Source organism: Phyllostomus hastatus, unplaced genomic scaffold, assembly GCF_019186645.2.
Source record: "Phyllostomus hastatus isolate PE091 unplaced genomic scaffold, TTU_PhHast_1.1 phas_scaffold_21, whole genome shotgun sequence".
Lineage (NCBI taxonomy): Eukaryota > Metazoa > Chordata > Mammalia > Chiroptera > Phyllostomidae > Phyllostomus > Phyllostomus hastatus.
In genome coordinates, this window is record NW_025334017.1 from 24,825,137 (window position 1) to 24,848,644 (window position 23,508).

General features: G+C 33.5%; 1 protein-coding gene across 25 annotated transcripts in view; it reads left to right on the forward strand.

Moving 5' to 3' along the window:
• RIMS2 (regulating synaptic membrane exocytosis 2) overlaps positions 1–23,508 on the forward strand; it is a 467,197-nt gene that overhangs the window by 69,803 nt on the left and 373,886 nt on the right. For 12 of the 25 annotated variants that reach the window (XM_045861580.1, XM_045861553.1, XM_045861554.1 and 9 more), the window contains exons 2-3: positions 14,016–14,048; positions 14,448–14,534. The exons of the other annotated variants lie outside the window; for them this stretch is intronic. In XM_045861580.1, coding sequence (XP_045717536.1) covers positions 14,016–14,048; positions 14,448–14,534 — 120 coding nt within the window. The remainder of the gene's footprint in view (positions 1–14,015; positions 14,049–14,447; positions 14,535–23,508) is intronic. 25 annotated transcript variants of the gene reach the window in all.

Genomic DNA, 23,508 nt, shown 5'->3' on the forward strand with positions numbered 1-23,508 from the left:
GTATAGGTCTAAATTTGGTGACCTCCTCTTGTTTCTTCTTTTTTTTTAAATGTAAGCTAAAAAAAAAGCCTGTGGTTTAATTTCCATGATTGTAACAAGGAAATGAATCAACATTAAGAGCTTATTATATGCCACTCATTACACTATGTGTTTTTGTAATATTCCAAGCATATAGAAATTTTAGAGAGTAATAAAACAAATGTCATGTATTTTCATCTGTTACTTTTTGAAATCCTAACTACCACTGTATGAAGTAGTTATTTTAGTCCACATTTTAACAAATGGATTATAAAATGATTAAGTGACTTGCCAAACAGTGAACGTTGGAACTAGTAGTATTCAAACTTCAGTGTTTTTGACTCCAAAGCCTATACTATTCCCTATAAAATTAAATTGGGAGATCACAGTGTTTCTTAACCTCCAATATGTCAAATGCATCCTCATTTTCTTTGTGTGTCTTGTAGGTGGAATATAGGCAGAGTGTCTTTATTCCTTTTAAGTTTTTCTGAAGCCTCATTATTTTGAGTTCTCTCATATGTTGTGACAGCAGGTTCCTTTGTCAGCCATCCTGTTCAGAATAAATAGCCTGTGCTATGCCAGCATGATTTATTGCTGCTACTTCCTTTCTTTATGTTTTGAGTAATTTTATCAGGAGGATATAAAGTGTTTTAGACATGTGAAAATGCCTGAGTGACTAGAACAGTTCACCTGGCTGCTTGGCCAACTGCCTGTGGACAGTGCTCTATTTGATAGCAGGGAAGAGAAGATATGAGAACAAATTAGTTTTCTCAAATAAGATCCGTATACTCAATCTCATCAGCATTTCTACTCTACCTACATCCACAGAAATTGCCAAGGCATATCAAAGAATCAGAGAACATACATATAAGATTTATTTCTGTTTTTTGAAAACCTCTAAGTTATTGTGGTGAGGCAAGAAAGGACTTGAGTAGCTGAATGGGTGGTGGTAATGGTAAATCTCTTTTCCTGGGGACTTTAAAAATGGATTTTATATCTATATGTGAACGTTTAATGTTTAAACTGCCTATAAACATAGGGTGAACTCGATGGTTTCTTCTTTTTTTGAAACCAGGTAGTATCTTTTGTTAAAGTATACTTTATTGATTATGCTATTACAGTTGTCCCAGTTTTTTCCTTCTCTTTTATCCCCCTCTGCCTGGTATCCGCATTTTCTTCAGCACCACTCCCCACCTTAGTTCATGTCCATGGATCGTACACGTAAGTTCTTTGGTTTCTCTATTTCCTATGCTATTTTTAACCTCCCCTTATCTATTTTGTACCTACCAATTATGCTTCTTATTCTCTGTACCTTTCCCCCCATTCTCCTGTTTCCCCTCCCGCTGATAGCCTACCATGTGATCTCCACTTTTCTAGTTCTCTCCCTGTTCTAGTTGATTGCTTAGTTTGTTTTTGTTTTTGCTTTTGTTTTAGGTTCAGTTGTTGATAGTTGTGAATTTGTTGTCATTTTACTGTTCAGAATTTTGATCTTCTTTTTCTCAGATAAGTCCCTTTAACATTTCATATAATAAGGGCTTAATGATGATGAATTCTGTTACCTTTACCTTGTCTGGGAAGCACTTTATCTGCCCTTCCGTTAAATGAAAGCTTTGCTGGATAGAGTAATCTTGGATGTAGGCCCTTGTCTTTCATGACTTTGAATACTTCTTTCCAGCCCCTTCTTGCCTGCAAGATTTCTTCTGAGAAATCAGCTGAGAGTCTTATGGGCACTCCTTTGTAGGTAACTGTCTCCTTGTCTCTTGCTGCTTTTAAGATTCTGTCCTTATCTTTAATCTTGGGTAATTTAATTATGATGTGTCTTATTGTATTCCTCCCTGGGTCCAACTTCTTTGGGAGAACTCTATGAGGTTCCTGGACTTGCATGTTTATTTCCTTCACCAGACTGGGGAAGTTTTCCTTCATTATTTTTTCAAATAAGTGTTCAATTTCATGTTCTTCCTCTTCTCCTTCTGGCACCCCTATGATTCAGATGTTGGAATGTTTAAAGTTGTCCCAGAGGTTCCTAGGCCTCTCCTCATTTTTTTGAATTCTTCATTCTGTTTCTTCATTCTGTTCTGGTTGAATGTTTATTTTTTCCTTCTCTTCCAAACCATTGCTTTGAGTCCCAGTTTCCTTCCCTTCACTTTTGGTTCCTTGTATATTTTTCTTTATTTCACTTTGTATGGATTCACTTCTTACTTTATTTTGTGTCCTTACTCAGTCATTTCTGTGAACATCCTGATTACCAGTGTTTTCAGCTCTGCATCTGAGAGGTTGGCTATTTTCTTGTCACTTAGTTCTTTTTCTGGAGTTTTGATCTGATTTTTCATTTGGGCCATATTTCTTTGTCTTGGCGCACCTGTTATGTTTTAGGAGTGGAGCCTTAGGTATTAGTCAAGGTGCGGCAACCCACTTTGTTGTACTGTGGTGCTGTATGTAGGGGAGAGGGCAGAGAGGGAACAATGCTGCTTGTTTGGCTCGCCCTGCTTTCATCCACTTACCCAACTTCCCACAAGTGAATTGTGCCCTTTTAGGTGCTGTCGTGGTGCTGATTCCCAGGCGGGTGGGCTTGTGTATGTTCCAGGAACTTGTGGGACCCTTCTACAGTGTCTTCTGTAAGACTAGAAATTTATCCTGCCAGTGCAGCCCTGGTAGGTTTTTAAAGCCAGAGGTTTTGAGGCTTTATTTTGCTGTGCTGGAACCCTGGGTTGCATAGTCTTTCTTGCTCCCCAGTTGTTCCTTTTGGTTTATCTGCACATGACATGGGACCACCCCATCTGCCAGCTGTACCTCACCTGTCTGGTGTGCCAGCCGCAGCATTGCCATGCTATTCTCTCCACCCTGGCTGCCTGTCTCCACTCCTCCACCCAGTCTGGATTAGTGTTTCTTCTTTAACTCCTTGGTTGTTTGACTTCCATACAGTTTGATTTTATGGCAGTTCTGTTTTTTTTTTTTAATTGGTTGTTATTCTTCTTTTGGATGTGTGAGGAAAGGAAGCATGTCTACCTATGCCTCCATCTTGGCTGGAACTAATCCAGATGATATCTTAAAAATATTTTACATATTTAATTATGATGAACTGTAATTATATTACAGAAAATTTGTAAAATACAGGAAGACTTAAATCATTCACAGTCTTGCCACTCTAATAGAAATACTAATAATATTTTGATGTATTTCATGCTTGTCTTTTTTTAATCTTATGCATTAGGAAAAAAAAAAGCAAAACAACTTAGAACTGCTCTTCCAGATACTATCTTAGCATTTCTTCCAGACTGTAGACTATATGATTTATAGTGATGATGACAAGGAATTTCAAAATGTCTATTTTTGTGTCACTGCATATATTTATTTAATCAGATACAGACACCTTTCTAACATGGATGGATTTATTGCCTTGTCTACCTGAACTATTAATTCTTGTAATGTACTATGGAAAAATAGTTTTTCCATCTTTATGATTCACCTGGTTTACTTATTTCTAAAAAGTAATTACTACCTTCTTCTTTGTGAGCAATTTTTATATTTTTGAGAAATGTATTTTTCTCTCTAAGTCTCTAGAAATTCAATGGTAGTTTTTTTAAAGTCTATATTAAAATATATATACTTTATAAAACATTCAAGCAAATTAGTACTTTTTTACATAAAAAATAATAGTGAAATAAAAGTGTACAAAATATTAACCTTTATATCCCTAAATGGTAGATAGATATTTTTGTTATCTGTCTAATTATTAAGAAGCTTTTTTTCAGCCATAAGAAAGAATAGGTATATTTGAATATTCTAAAATGAAAAATGTACACAATAAATACATCACTGAATGAAAAGAAGAAATTATAGGATGTATGTGATCTTGTTTTTATTTAAAAGAAAAACTTTTAAAAACTTTTTAATTAAATTTATTGGGTTGTCATTGGTTAGCAGAATCATATAGGTTTCTAGTGTACATTTCTAAGATACATGATCTGTGTGTTGCAGTTGTTCTCACCACCCAAGTCAAATCATCTTCCATCACCATATATTTGGCCCCCTTTCCCCTTCACCTCCTCTACACCCCTTACCTTTGGTAACTATCACACTTGTCTGTATCTATGAGTTTTGGTTTTATATGCCACATAAGAGTGAAATCATGTTTCTTTGCTCTTTCTGACTGACTTATTTCACTTAGAATATTATTCTCAAGGTCCATCCATGTTGTCACAAATGGCAGTATTTCATCTTTTCTTATGGCTGAGTAGTACTACATAGTGTATATGTACCACATCTTTATCCAGTTTTCTATTGGCCACCATGAATAATCCTGCAATGAACATAAGGGTCCATATATCTTTGAGAATAAATGATTTCCATCTTTTGAGTAGATACCCAGAAGAGGGATTGCTGGGTTATGTGGTTATTCTTAGTTTTTGGAATAACTGCTATACCAATATCTGTGGTGGCTATACCAGTTTACATTCCCACCAGCAGTGAATGAGGGTAACTTTTTCTCCACAACCTCTTTAATACTTCTTATTACTAGTCTTGTTGATAATAGCCATTCTAACAGGTGTGAGGTGTGAGGTGATATCTTACTGTAGTTTTAATTTGCATTTACCTAGTAGCTAGTGAAGTTGAATATCCTTTCATGTATCTATTGGCTGTTTATATGTCTTCTTGGGGGAGGTGTCTGTTCAGGTCCTCTACCCCCTTTTTAAATTGCATTGTTTGTTTGGTGTTGAGTTGTGTGAATTCTTTATATCTTTTGGACATTAACTTTTTGTCGGGGCTGTTGTTTGCAAATATCTCCTATTCAGTTGGCTGCCTTTTTGTTTTGTTGTCAGTTTCTTTTGCTGTGCAGAAGATTCTCAGTTTGATATATTCCCATTCATTTATTTTTGCTTTTACTTCCCTTGCCTTTAGGGTCAAAATCATAACATATTTTTCCTGACAAAGGTTCACCAGTTTAGTACCTATGTTTTCTTTTATGTAATTTAATGTTTCAGATCTTATATTCAGGTCTTTGATCCATTTTGAATTAATTTTTGTACATGGGGACAAACTGTAATACAATTTCATTCTTTTGCATGTGGCTTTCTGATTTTCCCAGCACCATTTATTGAAGACTTCCTTTTCTCCATTGTATTTAAAAATTTTTTAAACGATTTTATATATTTATTTTTAGACAGAGAGGAAAGGAGTGAGAAAAAGAGGGAGAGAAGCATCAATGCGTGATTGCCTCCTGTGTGGCTCCCACTGAGGGCCTGGCCTGCAACCCAGGCTTGTGCCCTGACTGGGAATCAAACCTGTGACCTTTTGGTTTGCAGGCTGGCACTGAATCCATTGAGCCACACCAGCCAGGTCTCCATTGTATGTTTTTGACCCCTTTGTCAAAAATATTTGCCCATATACATGTGATTTCATTTTTGGGTTCTTATTTCTGTTCTGTTGATCTGTTTGTCTGTTTTTCTGCCAATACCATGCTGTTTTGATTATTGTAACTCTGTAGTATAGTTCAAAGCTAACTGGTGGGACACCTCCAGCTTTTTTTCCACCCCCAGGACTGCTTTGACTATTCAGGTTCTTTTGTGGTTCCATACAAATCTGATAATTTTTTTCTATCTTTTAAAAAATAACATGAGATTTTGATGGGGATTGCACTAAATCTGTATATTGCTTTGGGTAATAGAGTCATTTTAATTATGTTGATTCTTCTAATCTGTGAACATGAAATATCTTTCTATTTCACCGTGTCTTTTACAATCTCTTTTAATAATCCTTTGTACTTTTTAGTAGATAGGTCCTTCACATCCTTTGTTAAGTGTATGCCTATATATTTTTATTCTTGTGGTTGCAGTTGAAAAAGTAATTGTTTTCTTCTTTTTGTTTCTTTTTCTGAGGTTTATTTGTTAGTATATTGGAAAATGGTCAATTTTTATACATTGATTTTATATCCTGCAGCTTTACTATATTTGTTTATTATTTCTAATAGGTTTTTGGTATGGACATTTAAATGATGTTAATTCTTCCTATGTGTGAGCATGGTAAATATATACTTTTACTTATTTGTATCTTCTTTGATTTCTTTCTTCAGTGTTTTATAATTTTTTGAATATAGGTCTTTTACCTTCTTGGCTAGATTTATTCTTAGGTATATTCTTTTATTTTTTGATGCAATTGCAAATGGCATTGTTATTTAGTTTCTCTTTTGATTGTTTATTGGTATATAAAATGCAACCGATTTCTGAATATTTATTTTGTATCCTGTTACTTTACTGTATTTATTTATCAGCTCTAGTAGGTTTTTTTTTTAAGGAATCTTTAGGATTCTCTCTATATAGTATTATGTCATTTGCAAATAATGACAGTTTTACTTCCTTTCAAATTTGGATGCCTTTTATTTTTTCTTCTTGTCTGATTGGTGTGACTAGGACTTCCAGTAATGTGTTGAGAACAGACATCACTGTCTTGTTCCTAAGTTTATCAGAACCACTTGCAGTTTTTGCCCATTGGGTATGATGTTGGCTGTGGGTATGTTATACATGCCCTTTATTGCATTGAGGTATATTTTCTCTATTTTTACTTTGCTGAGCATTTTCTATCAAAGATTGGTGCTGTATTTTGTGAAATTTGTTTGCATCTGTTAATATACTCATATGAATTTTATTTTTTTTGTTTATATGGCATAGGACATTAATTGATTTATGAGTGTTGAGCCATTCTTTCATTTCAGGAATAAGTCTATTTGATTATGGTATATGCTCTTTTTAATGTATTGCCGAATTTGGTTTGCTAATAATTTGTTGAGGCCTTTGCATCTAAGTGCTGTTGTTTCTTATCATTTCCTTTTGTTCTTTTTTAAAGTTTACAACCCATGTGTTCTTTCATGTTGTTTACTTTTTGTATAAGAATTCTTAACATATTAACATTAGTTATGTTTCCCAATCAGATAGGGAAAAATCTAAATCTTTGCCATCTCTGAGTCTGCTTCTGATGTTCAGACTATGTTTGAGGTTTATGTATGTATTTATTTATTTTGCCTTTTAGAATGTCCTTTTTTTTTGTCAGGGAAAATGAATGTGTGTAGATAACACTTTTGAGTCATGTTTTATATTTATCCTGCTAGGATTTAGGCTGTGGTTACTCTTTGATGTAGCTGTGGTTTCAGAGGCTAAAATTTCCTCTATTATTCTTATATTTTTTCTAATTTTTAAGGTTGTGGTAAAATCCAGAAACATAAAACTTACCATCTTAACCGCTTTTAAGTGTACAGATCAGTGATATTAAAGACATTCATAATGTGCTTCCTTTACCACTGTCTATATCAAGAATGTTTTTTGTGCTGTCAAATTACAACCATATACCCATTAAAAAATAACTCCTCATTTTTCCCTTCCATCAGCACCTTGAAACTATCATTCTGTCTGTTTCTCTGATTTCAACTACTTTAACTACCTTATATAAGTGGAATTGTACAGTATTTTTTTTTTTTTTGTGAGTGGCTTATTTTACTTAGCATAATGTCCTCAGGGCTCATCCATGCTGTAGCATATGTCAGAATTTCATTCCTTTTTAAGGCTGCACAATTTTTCCTTGTATGTATACACCACATTTTGCTTATCCATTCATCCATAGATTGACCCTGTGGATATAGTTATTCTGTAGTTATTGTGAATAATGCTGCTGTAAACATGGCTGTACAAATATCTCCTTGAGGTCCTGTTTTTATTTTTTAAGAGTATATTCCTGGCCCTGGCTGGAGTAGCTCAGTGGATTGAGCGTGGGCTGTGATGAACCAAAGTGTAGCAGGTTCGATTCCCAGTCAGGGTACATGTCTGGGTTGCAGGCCATGACCCCCAGCAACCGCACATGATGTTTCTCTCTCTCTCTCTCTTTCTCCTTCCTTCCCTCTCTAAAAAATAAATAAATAAAATCTTTTTAAAAAACTAAAAAAAAAAAAGAGTATATACCCATAAGTGGAATTGCTGGCTCATATGGTAATTTTTAATTTTTTGAGGATCCACTCTACTGTTATCCACAGCAATTGGGCCTTTTTATATTTTTACCAAAAGTGCACAATGCTTCTAATTTCTCCACATCCTTGTCCACACTTGTTATTTTCTGCTTTTTTGTTTTTGTTTTTAAATAGTAGCTATCCTAATTACTGGATGTGAGGTGCTTTCTCATTGTAGTTTTGATTTGCATTTGCTTGATTAGTGAGATTGAGCATATTTTCATGCGTTTATTGGTCATTTGTATATGATTTTTTGAGAAATGTCTACTTCCTAATTTGCCCATTTTTGAATTTTTTCTTTAGTTATAGAAGTTCTTTATATAATAATCACTCATCAGATATTTGATCTGTGAACATTCCCTCCCATTCTGTGGCTTGCCTCTGTACTCTTTCAATAGTCATTTGATGTACGTGATTTTAAAATATTTGTGAAGCTGAATTTATCTATTTTTTATAAACTGTGCTTTTTATGTTATATCTAAGAAATCATGGCCAAATCCAATGTTATGTAGCTTTTGCCCTATATTATTTTCTATGAATTTTATAACTTTGGTCTTGCGTTTAAATCTTTGATTTTGAGTTAATTTTTGCATACATGTTAAGTAAGGGTTTAACTTCATTCTTTTGCATGTGGATATCCAGTTTTCCCATTTGTTGAAAAGACTGTCTTTTCCCCCATGGAATGATCTTGGAACCTTGTGAAAAAACATTTGACTTTACATGTGAGGGTTCATTTCTAGGGTGTATTCTATGCCATTTGTCTGTGTCCGTCTTTATGCCAGTACTCCACTGATTACTCTAGCTTTGTAGTGATTTTTGGAATCAGGAAGTGTGACTCCTCCAGCTTTCTTTCATCATTTCAAGACTGTTTTGACAGTTTGGGGTCCTTTTAGATACCGTATGAATTTAAGATAAATTTTTGTATTTCTACAAAAACATCATTGGGGTTATGATAGCAATTGAATTGAATCTGTAGGTCACTTTGTATACTGTTTGGATATTTACCTGTAGTTTTGTTATGGTGACTTTATTTGGCTTTGATATGGTAATGGTGATCTCAAAGAATGGGTTAGGAAGTGTATCTTGAATTTTTAGGGAAAGTTAAAGAAGTATTGGTATTAGTTCATCTTTGGTAGAATTTAACAGTGAAGAGATCAAGATTATGGCTTTTTTTTGTCAGGGAATTTTTTATTAGATTCATTCTTCTTACATCTTCTTACTAGTTTCAGGTCTGTTGCTTGATATCTTTTATTTCTTTAAGATTTCTTGGTGGATTTTTTGTTTCTAGGATTTGTCCATTTAATATAGGTTATCTAACTTGTTGGCATACAATTGTTCATAGTACTCTCACATTTAAACATTTTTTATAGTAGTAACATCCCCACTTTTGTTTATGATTCTAGTAATTTGAGTTTTCTCTTTTTTTCTTTATCAATCTGACTAAATGTTTGTGAATATAGTTGATCTTTTCAAAGAACCAACTTTTAGTTTCAATGATTTTTCTCCTATTTCATTTATTTCTGCTCTAATCTCTATTCCTTCATTAATTTTGGTTTGGGTTAATTTTTCCCTCCTAGTTTCTTAAGTTTAAAGGTAGGTTATTGGTTTGAAACCTTTCTTGTTTTCAGTGTGTTTATAGCTATAAATTTCTTGTGAGCACTGCTTTAGATTCATCTCATAAGTTTTAGTAGACTATTATTTTTGTCTTCACTTGTTTCTGATTTTCCTTGTGTTTTCTTCTTTGATTCATTGTTTTTAAAAGAGTGTGTATTTAATTTTTATAAATTTGTGAATTTTCTGTTTGTCTTTTTATTATCAATTTCTCACTTCATCTGGTTGTGGACAGAACAGGTACTTTATATGATTTCTATATTTTAAAATCTGTGGAGATTTAAATTGTGGCATAGCATGTGGCTTGTCCTAAAAAATTTCCTGAGTGCAGTTGAGAAAAATGAGTATACTCTTCTTATTGAATAGAATATTCTCCATATATTTGTTAGATTTAATTGGTTTATTATGTCTCTATGGGTGATTTCATCTTGGCATTTGTTGATCTTCTTAAATATTTATATTCATGCCTTTTATCATATTTGGAAAGTTTTCAGTCATCATCAAGCCTGTGTTGGTTCACTTGATTGTGTTTAACAGATCCCTTTGAGTCTGTTCATTTTTCTCAAATATTTCTTTTTCTGTTTCCCGGATTCAATAATTTTCAAGGTTGTTGAGTTCTCACCCGTTCTCAAATCTGCCTTTGAATCCCTTTAGTGGATGTTTTATGCCAGTTACTGTACATTTGAGCTCCAGAATTCTTTTTTTGTTTTCTTTTTAGGTTTTATATATCTTTACTTATATTTCCATTGTGTTTATGCATTGTTTTCTTGACTTTCTCTACTTCTATTTTTTAATTCCTTGAGTACGTTTAAGATGATTCTTTTTTTTTTTTAAGATTTTATTTATTTATTTTTAAGGAGGGAAGGGGGGGTGGGGGGAGAGAGAGAGAGAGAGAGAGAGAGAGAGAGAGAGAGAGAGAGAGAGAGAGAGAGAGAGAGAGAGGCATCAATGTGCGGTTGCTGGGTGTTATGGCCTGCAACCCAGGAATGTACCCTAGCTGGGAATCGAACCTGGGACACTTTGGTTCCCAGCCCGAGCTCAATCCACTGAGCTACACCAGCCAGGGCCCTAGGATGATTCTTTTAAGTCTTTGTCTAATAGATCTGCCATCAGGTTTTTTATTTGGGAACACTTTTTTGTTGATTCTTTTTTCCTTTGTATACAATGTAGTATCCTGTTTCTTTGTATGCCTTGTGATTTTTTGTTGTCATTGTTGAAAACTGGACATTTGAATCTAATAATTTGGTAACTTAGGAGTTCAGATTCTCCACCGTCACCAAGTTTTGTTGTTTTCTGTTGGAGGACAGGGTCCTCTTAGCTTTCCCTGGCTCCTGTAAACTGTGTGCAGGTTGCTCCTGGAGCAGGTACACAACTCCCTGCAGTGGGGCCAGGGGTGGGGGATGGGTAGCTGCTAGTGTGATAAAATCTCAAATTAACCAAAACTAATTGCAAGCAGTTCAAGCCTTCTCCTGAAGTTGAAAACCTTCAACAGACTCCAGATTTCCAAAATAATTACATCAGACAGATTCTGCCATTGCCTAAGTGGGGAGACAGATTTCTGTTGCTTTATACTCAGTCAACTTACCAGAATACTGCTTCCTATTGTATTTATTTTTGTCTTTGTGTTTTGTGTCTCCCTAGAGATTCCTTAATAAATAGTATCTAAAGCTTGCAGTTATTTTAGTTGTAATTCCCTATTATTATTCAGGACCTCTACTGATTTGGTGGGAAGGCTTTGACACACGAAAAGCACTTGATAGTCCTATAATCAGGTCTCAGTCTTTACTCCCCCCCCAATGTAGAAGGCTACAGAGGTTGTAGTTTGGTATTTTCCTTCTCCTACATTGATGACCAGAGGGGTATGTAGTTGGGTAGTCACCTTACTTGGCCTTGTTTGGTTTTGATATAACCCCAGTTGGTTACATGCTGGTCAAGTATTTTCCCTAGATTCTAAGATTGTTAGGAGACTAGAGAGGTCTGGGAATATTTCAAAGTCAGTTACTTTCCCTTCCTCCTACTGGAGATTTTTATCTGATCTTTTCAGTGAGCAACTGGTAGGGCTCCCGTAGGTAAAATTTATGGATGTGCCTAAGACTGGGACACCTTGGAATTTTAAACACTGCCTCTAGTTTACACTAGGTCTACATCAATTGGTCAATTATAGTTAAAAGTATTCCTACAGATACTGGCTCCAGGTGTGGGCTTCTGTTCCTGGGCCTGTACTTTTGGTCAATTGTGAGACTCTGCTTGTCTGTTTCTCTACTTTTCAGGGCAGCACTTTGTCCTGTGACCTACATTCTTTAAGAATTACTGATTTTCAGTTTGTTCAGCTTTTTTCTTTGTAAGGGTGGGAGTAATGATTTCCAAGCTCTTTATGTATCAGACTGTAAACTAGATATCCCTTACACACTTTTTGGAATGCAGAAATGTACGTATTCATTGTCAATAATGTTAGTGTATTCTTTGTGTGGCTTTGAAGCTGGGGAGATTCTGGGCGGGCTGAGCACATTGGATCTCGTCTTCCTAGCCCATTGACCCTCAATAAAATGGTTTGACCCCCACCCTTTAAAAAATAACGTTAGTGTATTGTCAAAGAAGTACATACTTCTTCATATTACCAGTTCTCAAAGATATTATCTCAACATGAATTTTAACTACAGTCAGAAACTACACTCATACTTTGAGGTTTGATTTTATCGAAAATATTGGAAAAACAGAATAATTTTATACCTGTGATTTTATTTAGAGACAGGATAAATGTTTATACTGCCATATTATGATATATATTTTATTGAGGAAGCTGAAGGAAATGTTTGCATATTTTATATATAGATATTTTACAAAGCCAGAAATAATTCCTGATTGATAATCAAAATTTTTAATTCTATTAATTTTTTCAAGTAAAGATTTGAAATGGAAAACTGATTTGTAGATTAATGTCTATGTATGATAAAAAAAAACTTGTCACTAATTAAAAGCAACATGATTCCTAAAAACTCCTCACTTAGGATTTTTAAAAAACAAATGTCTTCTCATTTACACATTTTTAAAAATATTGTTTTTTTAAACATATTATTTGGTGAAAGGTAAACTTGAAATCTTTATTTTGATGAACTAGTATGATAATCTTTGTCATTATCTATCTATATGTGACAGCTTTTGTTTAAAATGTTAAGAAACTTTTTGTCTTATTCTCAGAGAAATACAGTGATAACTTTTTAAAATAGAATCCAATATCACTATAGTTTACTTGTGTTTGTTTGTTAATATGGTATTTGGTGTTAAATATAACCTTTTGTACTAATCAGTTATATAATTATTTACATATTAAATGGCTTTAGCTTTAGGCTAAAAATAATGTACGTTTGGAAATATATGCAGAGAACAGGATACTTTGGTTAATATAGAGATATATAATTACTAGTTATTTTTGTTCATTGGGGTACAAAGATGTATAAGGGTATACCTTTTCATTTATTCCTTATATCATTAAAAATAATACACTGGAAAAAATCAATTTGATGTAAAGAGAATTTAATTTATAGTATTGATATAACCTCCTAAAGAAAATCCTAGCTTTTGGTGACCAGTTTTAATTATAAATTCTTAGTCTTTCTTTGGGAAAGTAAAAGCTAATCAATTCATCACCCTCAGGACCAGTCCTAAGCAAAGTGTGGGAAGCCAAATTTCAGGTTCATCACTACTCTTGTGTATAATCTTTCTCCACCTTTTAAATGTTTAGTACTCTCTCAGTGAAGCACTGAGTTGATTACAGTTTAAATGCATTTTTAGTTTGTTATAGTTACATGAGTAATTTACTTTAGCTTATGAATGTTTTAAATTTAATATACGTACTTATTTTAGTAGCTATTTTTAGGTAGATTGGATACATCCTTTCTCCCCCATTTCCCTTAACTGCCCCTTTAATCAGTAAATACAGTCATTTGTAAGGCTTTAAAGATACATTTATAAATTCTTATATTTTATTTAAAGTATTAGGCTTTTGCTTAAATTTATATTAATGAAGAAATTTTAAAAATAAAGAGGAAATCTATCCTTAGTAAACCAAATGTAACTGTGTTTAATGTGGTACCTTAGAATAATTATTTTAAAAGCACCAATATCAATGTCAATAAACTATACAGAAAACTTGAGGACTAAATCATGAAATCATTTAGAACAGCAGTAGAGTTTTAATATTAGTCCTCTATTAGGATCAAATGATTCAACTTGTTCTTGTGCCAAATTAATTCAAATGTATAATTCCAATATATAGCAAAGTGCTGATCTTTTCCATGTAAAACACCTCAGTTTTCACTTTTGTATGATCACAAATCTGTAGATAGACATTTCTTGCTAGTACAGTGCACTCAGTTGTGCAAACTTATCTTTTTAGGGTCAAAGAAGAACACAAACCACAACCGACACAGTAAGTAAATGTATTGAGTGCAGTAGGCTTGACTTCTGTACCTTTGCCATACTCTGCTTTCTGCACCTTGGATGGTATTAGCTTACTCTAATACTGGATAGGCTGCAACTAGTGTGTCTTCTGCTTTCTGACTCTCTGGCTTGTAAGAGAGCTGCCTGCAGTTTCTTACTTCATCCACATACTGACTGGATGTAGTTTTTTGCTGCCTGCTTTTGGACTGGTTAAGTGTTCAAACTTGATTTCCCTACTTTCTGACTGCCTGGATGGTAACTGGAGCTCACATTTCCATTGGCTGTAGCTTTTGTGCCTGTGTATTTTTATTATTATCAATAAGAAAACATTTGACCTACATTGTTATTCATTTGGTTATTCAGTCACATTATTTGCTTATTTAAACAGGTGGTTTCCCTTTAGTGGGATCACTGAACTGGTAAATAACGTTCTTCAGCCCCAGCAAAAACAACAAAATGAAAAGGAGCCCCAGACGTAAGTAAGCTGATGTGTATAGACTAAATATTATCTCTGATAGTATAACATGCAAACGAGTGTGTTTAAAATACTGCCCTTGGAATACTATTCCGCAGAAATGAAAATGGTTAGGTTATAAGTTTGGTACTTTAATCTTTAATTGTCCCATAGAAATCTAAAAAGAACACAAGGATAATTTATAGGATAGTAAGAACAAAGAGATAACTTCCCCCCTTGTTTTCATATAAATAATGTAAAATGTATTTATGCAATAAAATGTCTTTCTCCAATAGTGCAGTATATTGCAAAGCATATTCCTTTCAAAAATAATTCCAGAAGACTTTAAGAGGTATTAATTCCCAAATTCAATCTTTGGTTAGTAGTTTTGGAAAGATTCTTTTAAAAAAGGGTAAGCAGTGTTTTTTATTGCAGTACTTCTGAGTTTCTCATGTGTTCTAGAGCTGTTAGAACATACACTGTTTAATAAACTTTCTTGACTACTGAGTTCCTCTTTTCACTGAACATTTCATTAGGACGGTGTATCATCATTTGGGAAAGCAGCAATTTATTCTCATGTTGTGAAACATTAAAAAAAGGTCCATTCCTTTTATTTTTGTTATTATTTAAGAAGTTGTTCACACTTGTATCTTTTTAACTTTGTGCAGAACATATTATTTATGTTGTGATTTTGAAAGTAACTCAGAATGTGTGAAAGACTGCATTTATTTAAATTCTAGTCTCCTGATGAAAACATCCGTCTTACTCAGAAATGCTCTTACCACCCAGCCTCTGCACTTTTTAAAGTAGGAGTTATGTTCACAGAGAAGATGGTTTGGTTGTAAGCATGGGCAGATTGAGAAGGACGTGAACTCTAGAAGAGTGAGAATGACTACTAGAAGCCCTAACATGCAACAGAAGAACATTCACTTTTACCAAGAGAGTAATGTCCCCATACTTTGTTACCTTGTACGCATTATACTTAAAATTTTGTCATTGTTTCAATTTCAACTGAAGTAAAACTGTGTTGTGATATACTACTAGTAGTTGGTATATAGTTCTAAAATTGGAACTGCTGCTGTATATGAACTAGTTGAAGTCAAGACCTGTTTGACTTGTCTAGTGGGTGCCAACTGATTATACATTTTATCTTTTTTATAACATAATAATACCGTGCCCCAAGAAATAGAAAGGATTTTTTCTCTAATTAGCAAAAATTGTATCAAAATGGCACAGATTGTCATTGTTTTGCTGATTTTTTTCCCCAAAGGCCCTGAATCATACAATAATATAGTAAAATCAATGGCAAAATATAATTCGATGCAACTTTGCTTTGGTTTTAAATGACCAGTTATATATAGTATAGTGTTTTTGAGTTTTAGAGACTAATCAAGTTTAAGGTTTATTATTTAGTGGATTACAATGGCTATTAAATAGTCATTTTGTTAGTAACTGTAAAAAGTGATCTCAGTTGAAACAAAGTGACATTTGATTGGCACAAACAAAGATCAAGGCAAATTTGAAAAGAAAGAGGTTTACTTCAATAATAAATAGGAAGGAATAAGTGGATAGGAAGATGGTTGGAGAAAAATGTATTTTCAGGTGTTTTTAAAAAATAATTATTGATTAGTAGAGATTGTTTCCATTAAAGTTTGTTGGACAGCTCATTCATTCTTGTTGCTGTGTAATTTATGCAGATTTAAAAATTCAGATTTAATAGATTCTCTCAATAGTTACTTTCTTTATCTTAAATTATTGTTATGTTGAAGATTTCTGGTGTATAATTTTCTAGGAGCTTTCCTTTATCTTTCTGATCCACAGAGCAGGGTTACCTTTGAATCTTCATCTTCTCTCTGGTTAGAGTTCTAAAGCTTCTTTCTGAGTCATCTCATTTGTTTCTCTCTTTGACTACCATTTTGTAGAATAACTTCTTATCTGCTTACTTTCTGTTTATTGATCTGATGAAGTTATTTCTAAGAGCTGAATTCCAAGTATTTATTTTAATTTGTGAATATTAAAAGTAGGACTTTTTTTGTATTCTGAATAAACATCTCTGTAGCAGAACAATTAGATAAATTTTCTTTCAGATAGTACTAAAAATCTAACATTTCCTGCACAATAATCTATATAAATCCCATGGTTTTCATGGTTTTTCAAAGCTATAATAATGTACGTTTCTTAAGGTCTGTATTTTTTGGAGTTTGTTTATTTCATAGTTTTTTAATGTAAGAGGAAGATTTACTAATTTGATTTGGGTAATTCATGTGAAATTATAATCATAAATGTATCCAAATTTGACTTTTCATAAGTTTTGAGGCATAGAAATTGATTGAGCTATTTGTTTCAGTTGTAAGTTCATTCAACCATTGCAGAAATTTCTTAACATACAAATTAAATAATTTTAATTTAATTTAATTTTGTTTTTCTACATTGAAGATTTTCTTTATTTTTAGAGAGAGAGGAAGGGAGGGAGAAAGAGAGGGAGAGAAACATCAATGTGTGGTTGCCTCTCACGTGGCCCCCACTGGGGACTTGGCCTGCAACCCAGGCATGTGCCCTGATTGGGAATCGACCCCTTGACACTTTGGTTCACGCAGCCCGTGCTCAAGCCACTGAGCTACACCAGCCAGGGCATAATTTTAATTTTATTTTGTCCTCTTTCATTTTGCCTTATATTATAATTTGCTTACATTCACCTCATGTCTATATTTGTCTACCCTTTCTTACTTATGACAAGACTGGATTATATTTATTTAATGTTTTAGTTCCATCACATTAAATAATACATACACAATACACATTTATTTATTCTTCATTAATTCAAGCATTTGGTAAGTATTTATAGGGATGTTGCTATAGTCAGCCAATGGGATAAGATAGAGAACAGAAACAGATTAAAATAATCCCCATGGATTATATTAGGCATAAGTCAAATAATCATATATCTTAATAAAAGGCCTCGCTGTGGAAATCCAATATACTATAGTGCTTTGAAACTATTTAAAAGAAGAATTTGACATAGTCAGAGATACCTTCCCAAAGAAGTGATATTGAAGTGCAGTGAGAATAATGGGGAGTTATAGAAGTACAAAGTACAAAGTATTATGGTTATATTGGCCTTATGCACTTGTTATGCAGTTGTTTTCTTATGCAAGTAAAAAAAACCTTGCTTTTACTTTTTTCTGAAACAATGTATAGATCATGAGAATATCTTATAGAGGTCCTTAATCTGTATTTTGACAAATTGATGAACCCTATAGGCTCTGTCTCAAAATAATGTTTTGAAATGAAGTCAAAATAAATACAAAATATAGTGTAATAGAAGCAGTTACAAAGGGAGTCGATTAAATTGAAATACAAGTCTATGCCTGGACTTTTTGGGGGTGGATTGCAAGTTAAAGTGGAAAAATTTGAGTTAAAAATTTTCCTGGCTGTATAGGCAGTTACTGTTTTTGAGGATTGCCAATAAATGGTCTCACCGTACTTGTAGGACTGAAGACTCAACATTGTAAATATGTCAATTCTCCTAAGACTACTATATAAATGTAATGCAATTTCAATAAAAATTCTACCAGGATTTTTAAGAGAACTTGGTAAGAGGATTAAAATACTTATATGGATGAAAAATGTTTACAAATAGTCAAACAGAAGGAACAAGGAGGAAGATCCGTTTTGCCAGATATCAAAACAAGCTACAAAGCCAAAGTGCTCTATATTCTGGATACATGGAGTTCTTTATTTTTGTGAAATCATCCTTCTAATAAAACGAAGTTGCTTTATTTTTGGCTGTTATAAAAAATCTATCTTATTATGAGAAGCCCTCAATTTCTTTAGTTTTATTTACAGAGTATTTCTTGGAGAAGACACGTTATCTGAAAAGACGTCAAACAAGCATATCTCTGCATATAGAGATTACATTAGTCCCTGTATCCATGTTTTTACTTTCCATGGTTTCAGCTACCAGCTGTCAATCATAGACTGAAAATATTAAATAGGAAATTCTAGAAATAAACAATTCGTAAGTTTTAAATCACACACCAGTTTGAGTGGCGTGATGAAATCTCGTGCTGTCCCACTCAGTCCTGCCCAGGATGTGCATCATCTCTTTGTTCAGCACATCCACCCTGTGTGTGTTTCCCACCCGTTTAGTCACTTAGTAGCCGTGTCAGTTATCAGAATGACAGTGCTTGTGTTCAGATAACCCTTACTTAGTAATGGTACTGAAGTACAAGAGCATTGATGCTGGTATTTTAGATAGCTAAAGAGAAGCCAACAAGTGCTTTCTTTATGTGAAAGCATGGGAGTTGTAGACTTCAGGAAAGAGAAAAAATTCATATGTTGATGTTGCTAACATCCACAGTAAGAATGAATCTTCTATTAAATTGTGAAGAAGGCAAAAAACATTTGTGTTAGTTTTGCTGTTTCACTTCAAACTAAAAAGGTTGTGGCTACTGTGTGTGATAATTGCTGATTAGTTAAAATGGAAAACTCATCAAATTTGTGGGTGGAAAACCTGAACAGAAATATAACTTTTTAATTATAGTGCATTGTTATGATTATTCTATTTTGTTTTTAGTTATTGTTCTTAATCTCTTACTGTGTCTGATTTATAAATTAAACTTTATCATGTAGATAGGTATATATAGCAAAAACAGTACAGATAAGGTTTGGTGTTATCTGTGGATTCATACCTCCACTGGGGGCCTTGGAATGTATATCCCGTGGATAGGGGGAAATACTGTACCTGATGGAGTTTGTGATAGGGGAGATAAAGAAATTTAGCATCAGTCTGGAGATTCATGGTGCCTGGTGTTGGAAGTTGTAGTAAACAAACCTTTAAAGATTACTTTAAAAAAGTAGTAATGTAAGTTGTTAGTTTAAGGAAATCATGAAAGTACACCTATTAGATAAATGAGGAAACAATAGCAACAAAAAATCTATGTGTCCTGGGTATAAAAGTTCCAGGAATAGCAGGATTAACTTGAACTAACAGATTGAAAAGCTTAGTTTTGTCAAAGAACTCAGAAGTGAAGAAAATTTATTTTGGGCAACATTGAGTTCAGTGAGTTGCTTTAGTGAGGATGGAGACATTGATGTGGAGAATATACATTAAAAATTTGGATTATAGTAGAGCTTTATGAAATAAAGTAGAAAAGGGGACATTTCTAAATTAATATATTATTATATATGTCTCTTAAACATTTATAATAAAAGTTTTAAATTAAATATGAGTATATCTTTGATTCTTTTATTTATATAAATCAGGGATTTGCAAAATATGGCCTGTGGGTCAAGTCCTGCCTGCTGCCTGTTTCTGTAAATAAAGGTTTATTGGAACACAGTCAAGCTCATTTGTTTGCATATTTTTTCTGACTGCTCTCGCATCCCACCGGATGATTTGGGTATTTGGGACAGAGACTCCGTGCCCACAAGGCCGAAAATATCTACCATCTGAATCTTTACAGAAGATATTATCTGACTTCTGATTTACCTCATTGGAAGGTTATATATTTGAGTTTACATATTTAAGATCTTTTAGACCTTTCATTGTATTTGGAGTTTGGTTCTCCATAATGTTCTCCAGGTTCATCCATACTGTTGCAAAGGGTACATTTTCTTCCTTTTTACTGCTGAGTAGAATTCCATTGTACAACTGAACTGTAGTTGTTTTATACACTCGTCTATTGACAGACACTTGGGCTGCTTCCATATCTTGGTGATTGTAAATACCGCTGCAATGAACATAGGGGTGCTTATGTTCTTTCAAATTAGTGTTTCAAGTTACTCAAACGATCATAGTCAGGCCCTATCTGGAGTGCAGTGTGTGTATCTGTTCTTCCCACAATTGGGACCATTTGATCCCACCGTGAAACCTTGATGCTATAGTCTTGGAATTACTATAGCTCATATGTTAAAGGACTTTAAATAGTTCTAATCTACCAGTTTGGAAAAACATTATTACCAACTTTACTACTAATGTGACTGGCCATCTTCCCCTATGTGAAGCAGGACTTCTGCTTCCCTGGAGGCACTGTACTGTAGCCCAGTTCACTTAGCTAGACTTCTGCCTTTTGTTTCTGTGTGCTTTGGTAACTTACCCAGTAAGTACTCCAGTGTCTCCAACTGAAACAAAGCATTGTGCTTTCTAATTTTCCTTTTCTTGCCTTCTTTCTCTTTCTCTCAGTGACGGTCAGCCATTTCCTGAGAGGTATGCTAGAGATCATAAGTGTATCAACAGCTATGCAGTAGCAATGTACAACATATCTCACATGTTGAAAGATATGTTCTTATGTAGAGTTCAGTCAATAGTCCAGTTAAAATCGTGGATATTCTTGTATATGTTCCATGGGCTTGAACCTTCTGTAGTGGTTGGTGCTTGTTTTGTGTTAGCAAAGCTTTACTTAAACCTGGTTGGAGATCATCAGGGAAAAACAGCATATTAGCTGAAGTTACAAAAAAGGTTAATAAAACTGGCATGGCTATTTGAATTTATTGGTATGTGTGAAAAAGGGAGGTATGCTTTGTGATTAACTAGATATAAGGACTCATTCACAGAGCTCTTCTTTTAATTTACATGACTTAAAAGGTTAGTACTGTGAAACTAACTTTTTAAAAAAGTCTGGTTTCTTGAGGTATAACTTATTTACAGTAAAATTAACCACTTTCAGATAAACATTTCAGTGAATTTTGAAAAACATGTACAGTAGTATATCTGTCACCATAATTAAAACAGAATATTTCCTACCTCTAAAAGTTTCTTTTACTCACTTGTAATTTTATACCCCTTGTCTTACTCCAGCCCCTAACACTCATTGATCTGATTTCTGTACTTAAAATTTTGCTTTTTTCCAGAATGTCATATAAATGAAATCATATAATATAGAAGTGAACAAATTATTGCCCATGGGCCAAATCTAGCCTACTTCTTGTTATTTGTATAACTACTAAGTTAAAAAAAATGGTGTTTACATTTAAAATTGGATGAAAAAATTTTTAAATGATGGTATTCTGTCACTATAAAATCACATGGAATTCAAATTTGTGTTCATAAAAATGCTTAATGGAACACAGCTATGTTCATACACTTATATATTATCAGTAGCTGCTTTATGGCTCATATTTTTTATATCCATTGAAGAAGCTTTTACTTACCCAAGAACACATTTTTCTTCAATGTTGTCTTCTAGAAGTTTTATAGTTTCAGTCATTATATTTATTTCTCTAGTCCATTATAGTGGACTAGATTATGGTTCTGTTATATATTGAGTTAATGTTAATATATGGTGTGAGGTAGGAATTGAGACTTATTTTTTTTACACATGGATTTCCATTTACTTTTTTACACATGAATTTCCCATTGCTTAAAAGACTATTATTCTCCAATGAATTATCTTGGAAACTTTAAAAAATGACCATTCACATATTGGACTGTTTCTGGACTGTATTCTGTTCTATTGGTATACGTGTTTCTCCTTTGCCAGTACCATGTTGACTTATTATTCGTGTAGCTTTTATAGTAAGTCTTGAAATCAGGTATTGTGAGTCCTTCAGTCTCTTCTTTTTCAAAATATTTTGCCTATTTTAAGAAATTTGCTTTTTTATATAAATTGTAGAGTTAGCTTGCCAATTACTTAAAAATTATGCTGAGATTTTTGATTGGAATGACATTGAATGAATAGATGTATTTGTTGAGAATTGATGATGAATACAGTATATTTCTTATATTATTTAGATCTTATTTGATTCTTTGTATCTGTGTTTTATAGTTTTCACCATAAAAAGCCTGTATACATATTTTTTTAGATTTATACCTTAGTCTTTTATTTCATGCCATTGCAGACTACTTATTATTTGAAATTTTGTAAAAGTTTTCTAATTACAATTGACATTCAATATCATGTCAGTTTTAGGTGTATAACTTAGTGGTTAGACATTTATATAACTTACGACGTGATCCCCCAGTAATTGTAGTACCAACCTGGCCCCATACCTAGTTATTGCAGCATTGTTGACTATATTTCATATGCTGTACTTTACATTCCTGTGACCATTTTGTAACTGCCATTTGTATTTTTTAATCCCTTCACCTTTTTCAGCGATCTCTACAACACTCCTTCTAGCTGGCAACCATTAGTTTCTTCTTTGTATCTATGATTTCTTTCTGTTTTGCTTGTTTATTTATCTTGTTTTTTTTTTTTAGATTCCACATGTAAGTGAAATACTATGGTATTTGTCTACTCTGACTTATTTACCTTAGCATAATACCCTCTAGTTCCATTCATGTTGTCCCAAATGGTAAGATTTCATTTATTTTTAGAAGATTTTATTTATTTATTTTGAGAGAGAGGGGGAGGGAGGGAGAAAGAGAGGGAAAGAAACATCAGTGTGTGGTTGCCTCTCCCATGCCCCTAACTGAAGACCTGGCTGACAGCCCAGGCATGTGCCTGACTAGGAATCAAACCAGCAACACTTTGGTTTGCAGGCTGACACTCAGTCCACTGAGCCACACCAGCCAGGACTTATTTTTTTATGGCCAAGTAATATTCCATTGTGTGTATGTATCACATCTTCTTTATCCAGTTGTCTGTCAATGAACATTTTGGTTGCTTTCATATCTTGGCTATTGTAAATAATGTGAGACACTCTTTAAAATTTTCATTTTCAATTGTCCATTGCTAGTACACACTAATATACTTTTTTTTGCATATTCAGCTTGTATCTTGTGACCTTACTAAATTCATTTATCACAGGAGATATTTTGTAGTTAGTTTTAGATTTTATACAAAGACAATTATGCCATCTGCATAGTTTTTTTATTTTCCTTGCCTGCTTTAAAGCACTGGCTAGGTTCTTCAGTCCAATGTCAATTATGAGTAGTAAGAGAAGGTGAGAGGACAATTTCTTTGTTTCTGATTTCTGGGGGAAAGCATTCAGTCTTTTACAATACTGAATATTTGTAGGCTTTTCTGTAGATACCCTTGTTGCATTATGGAAG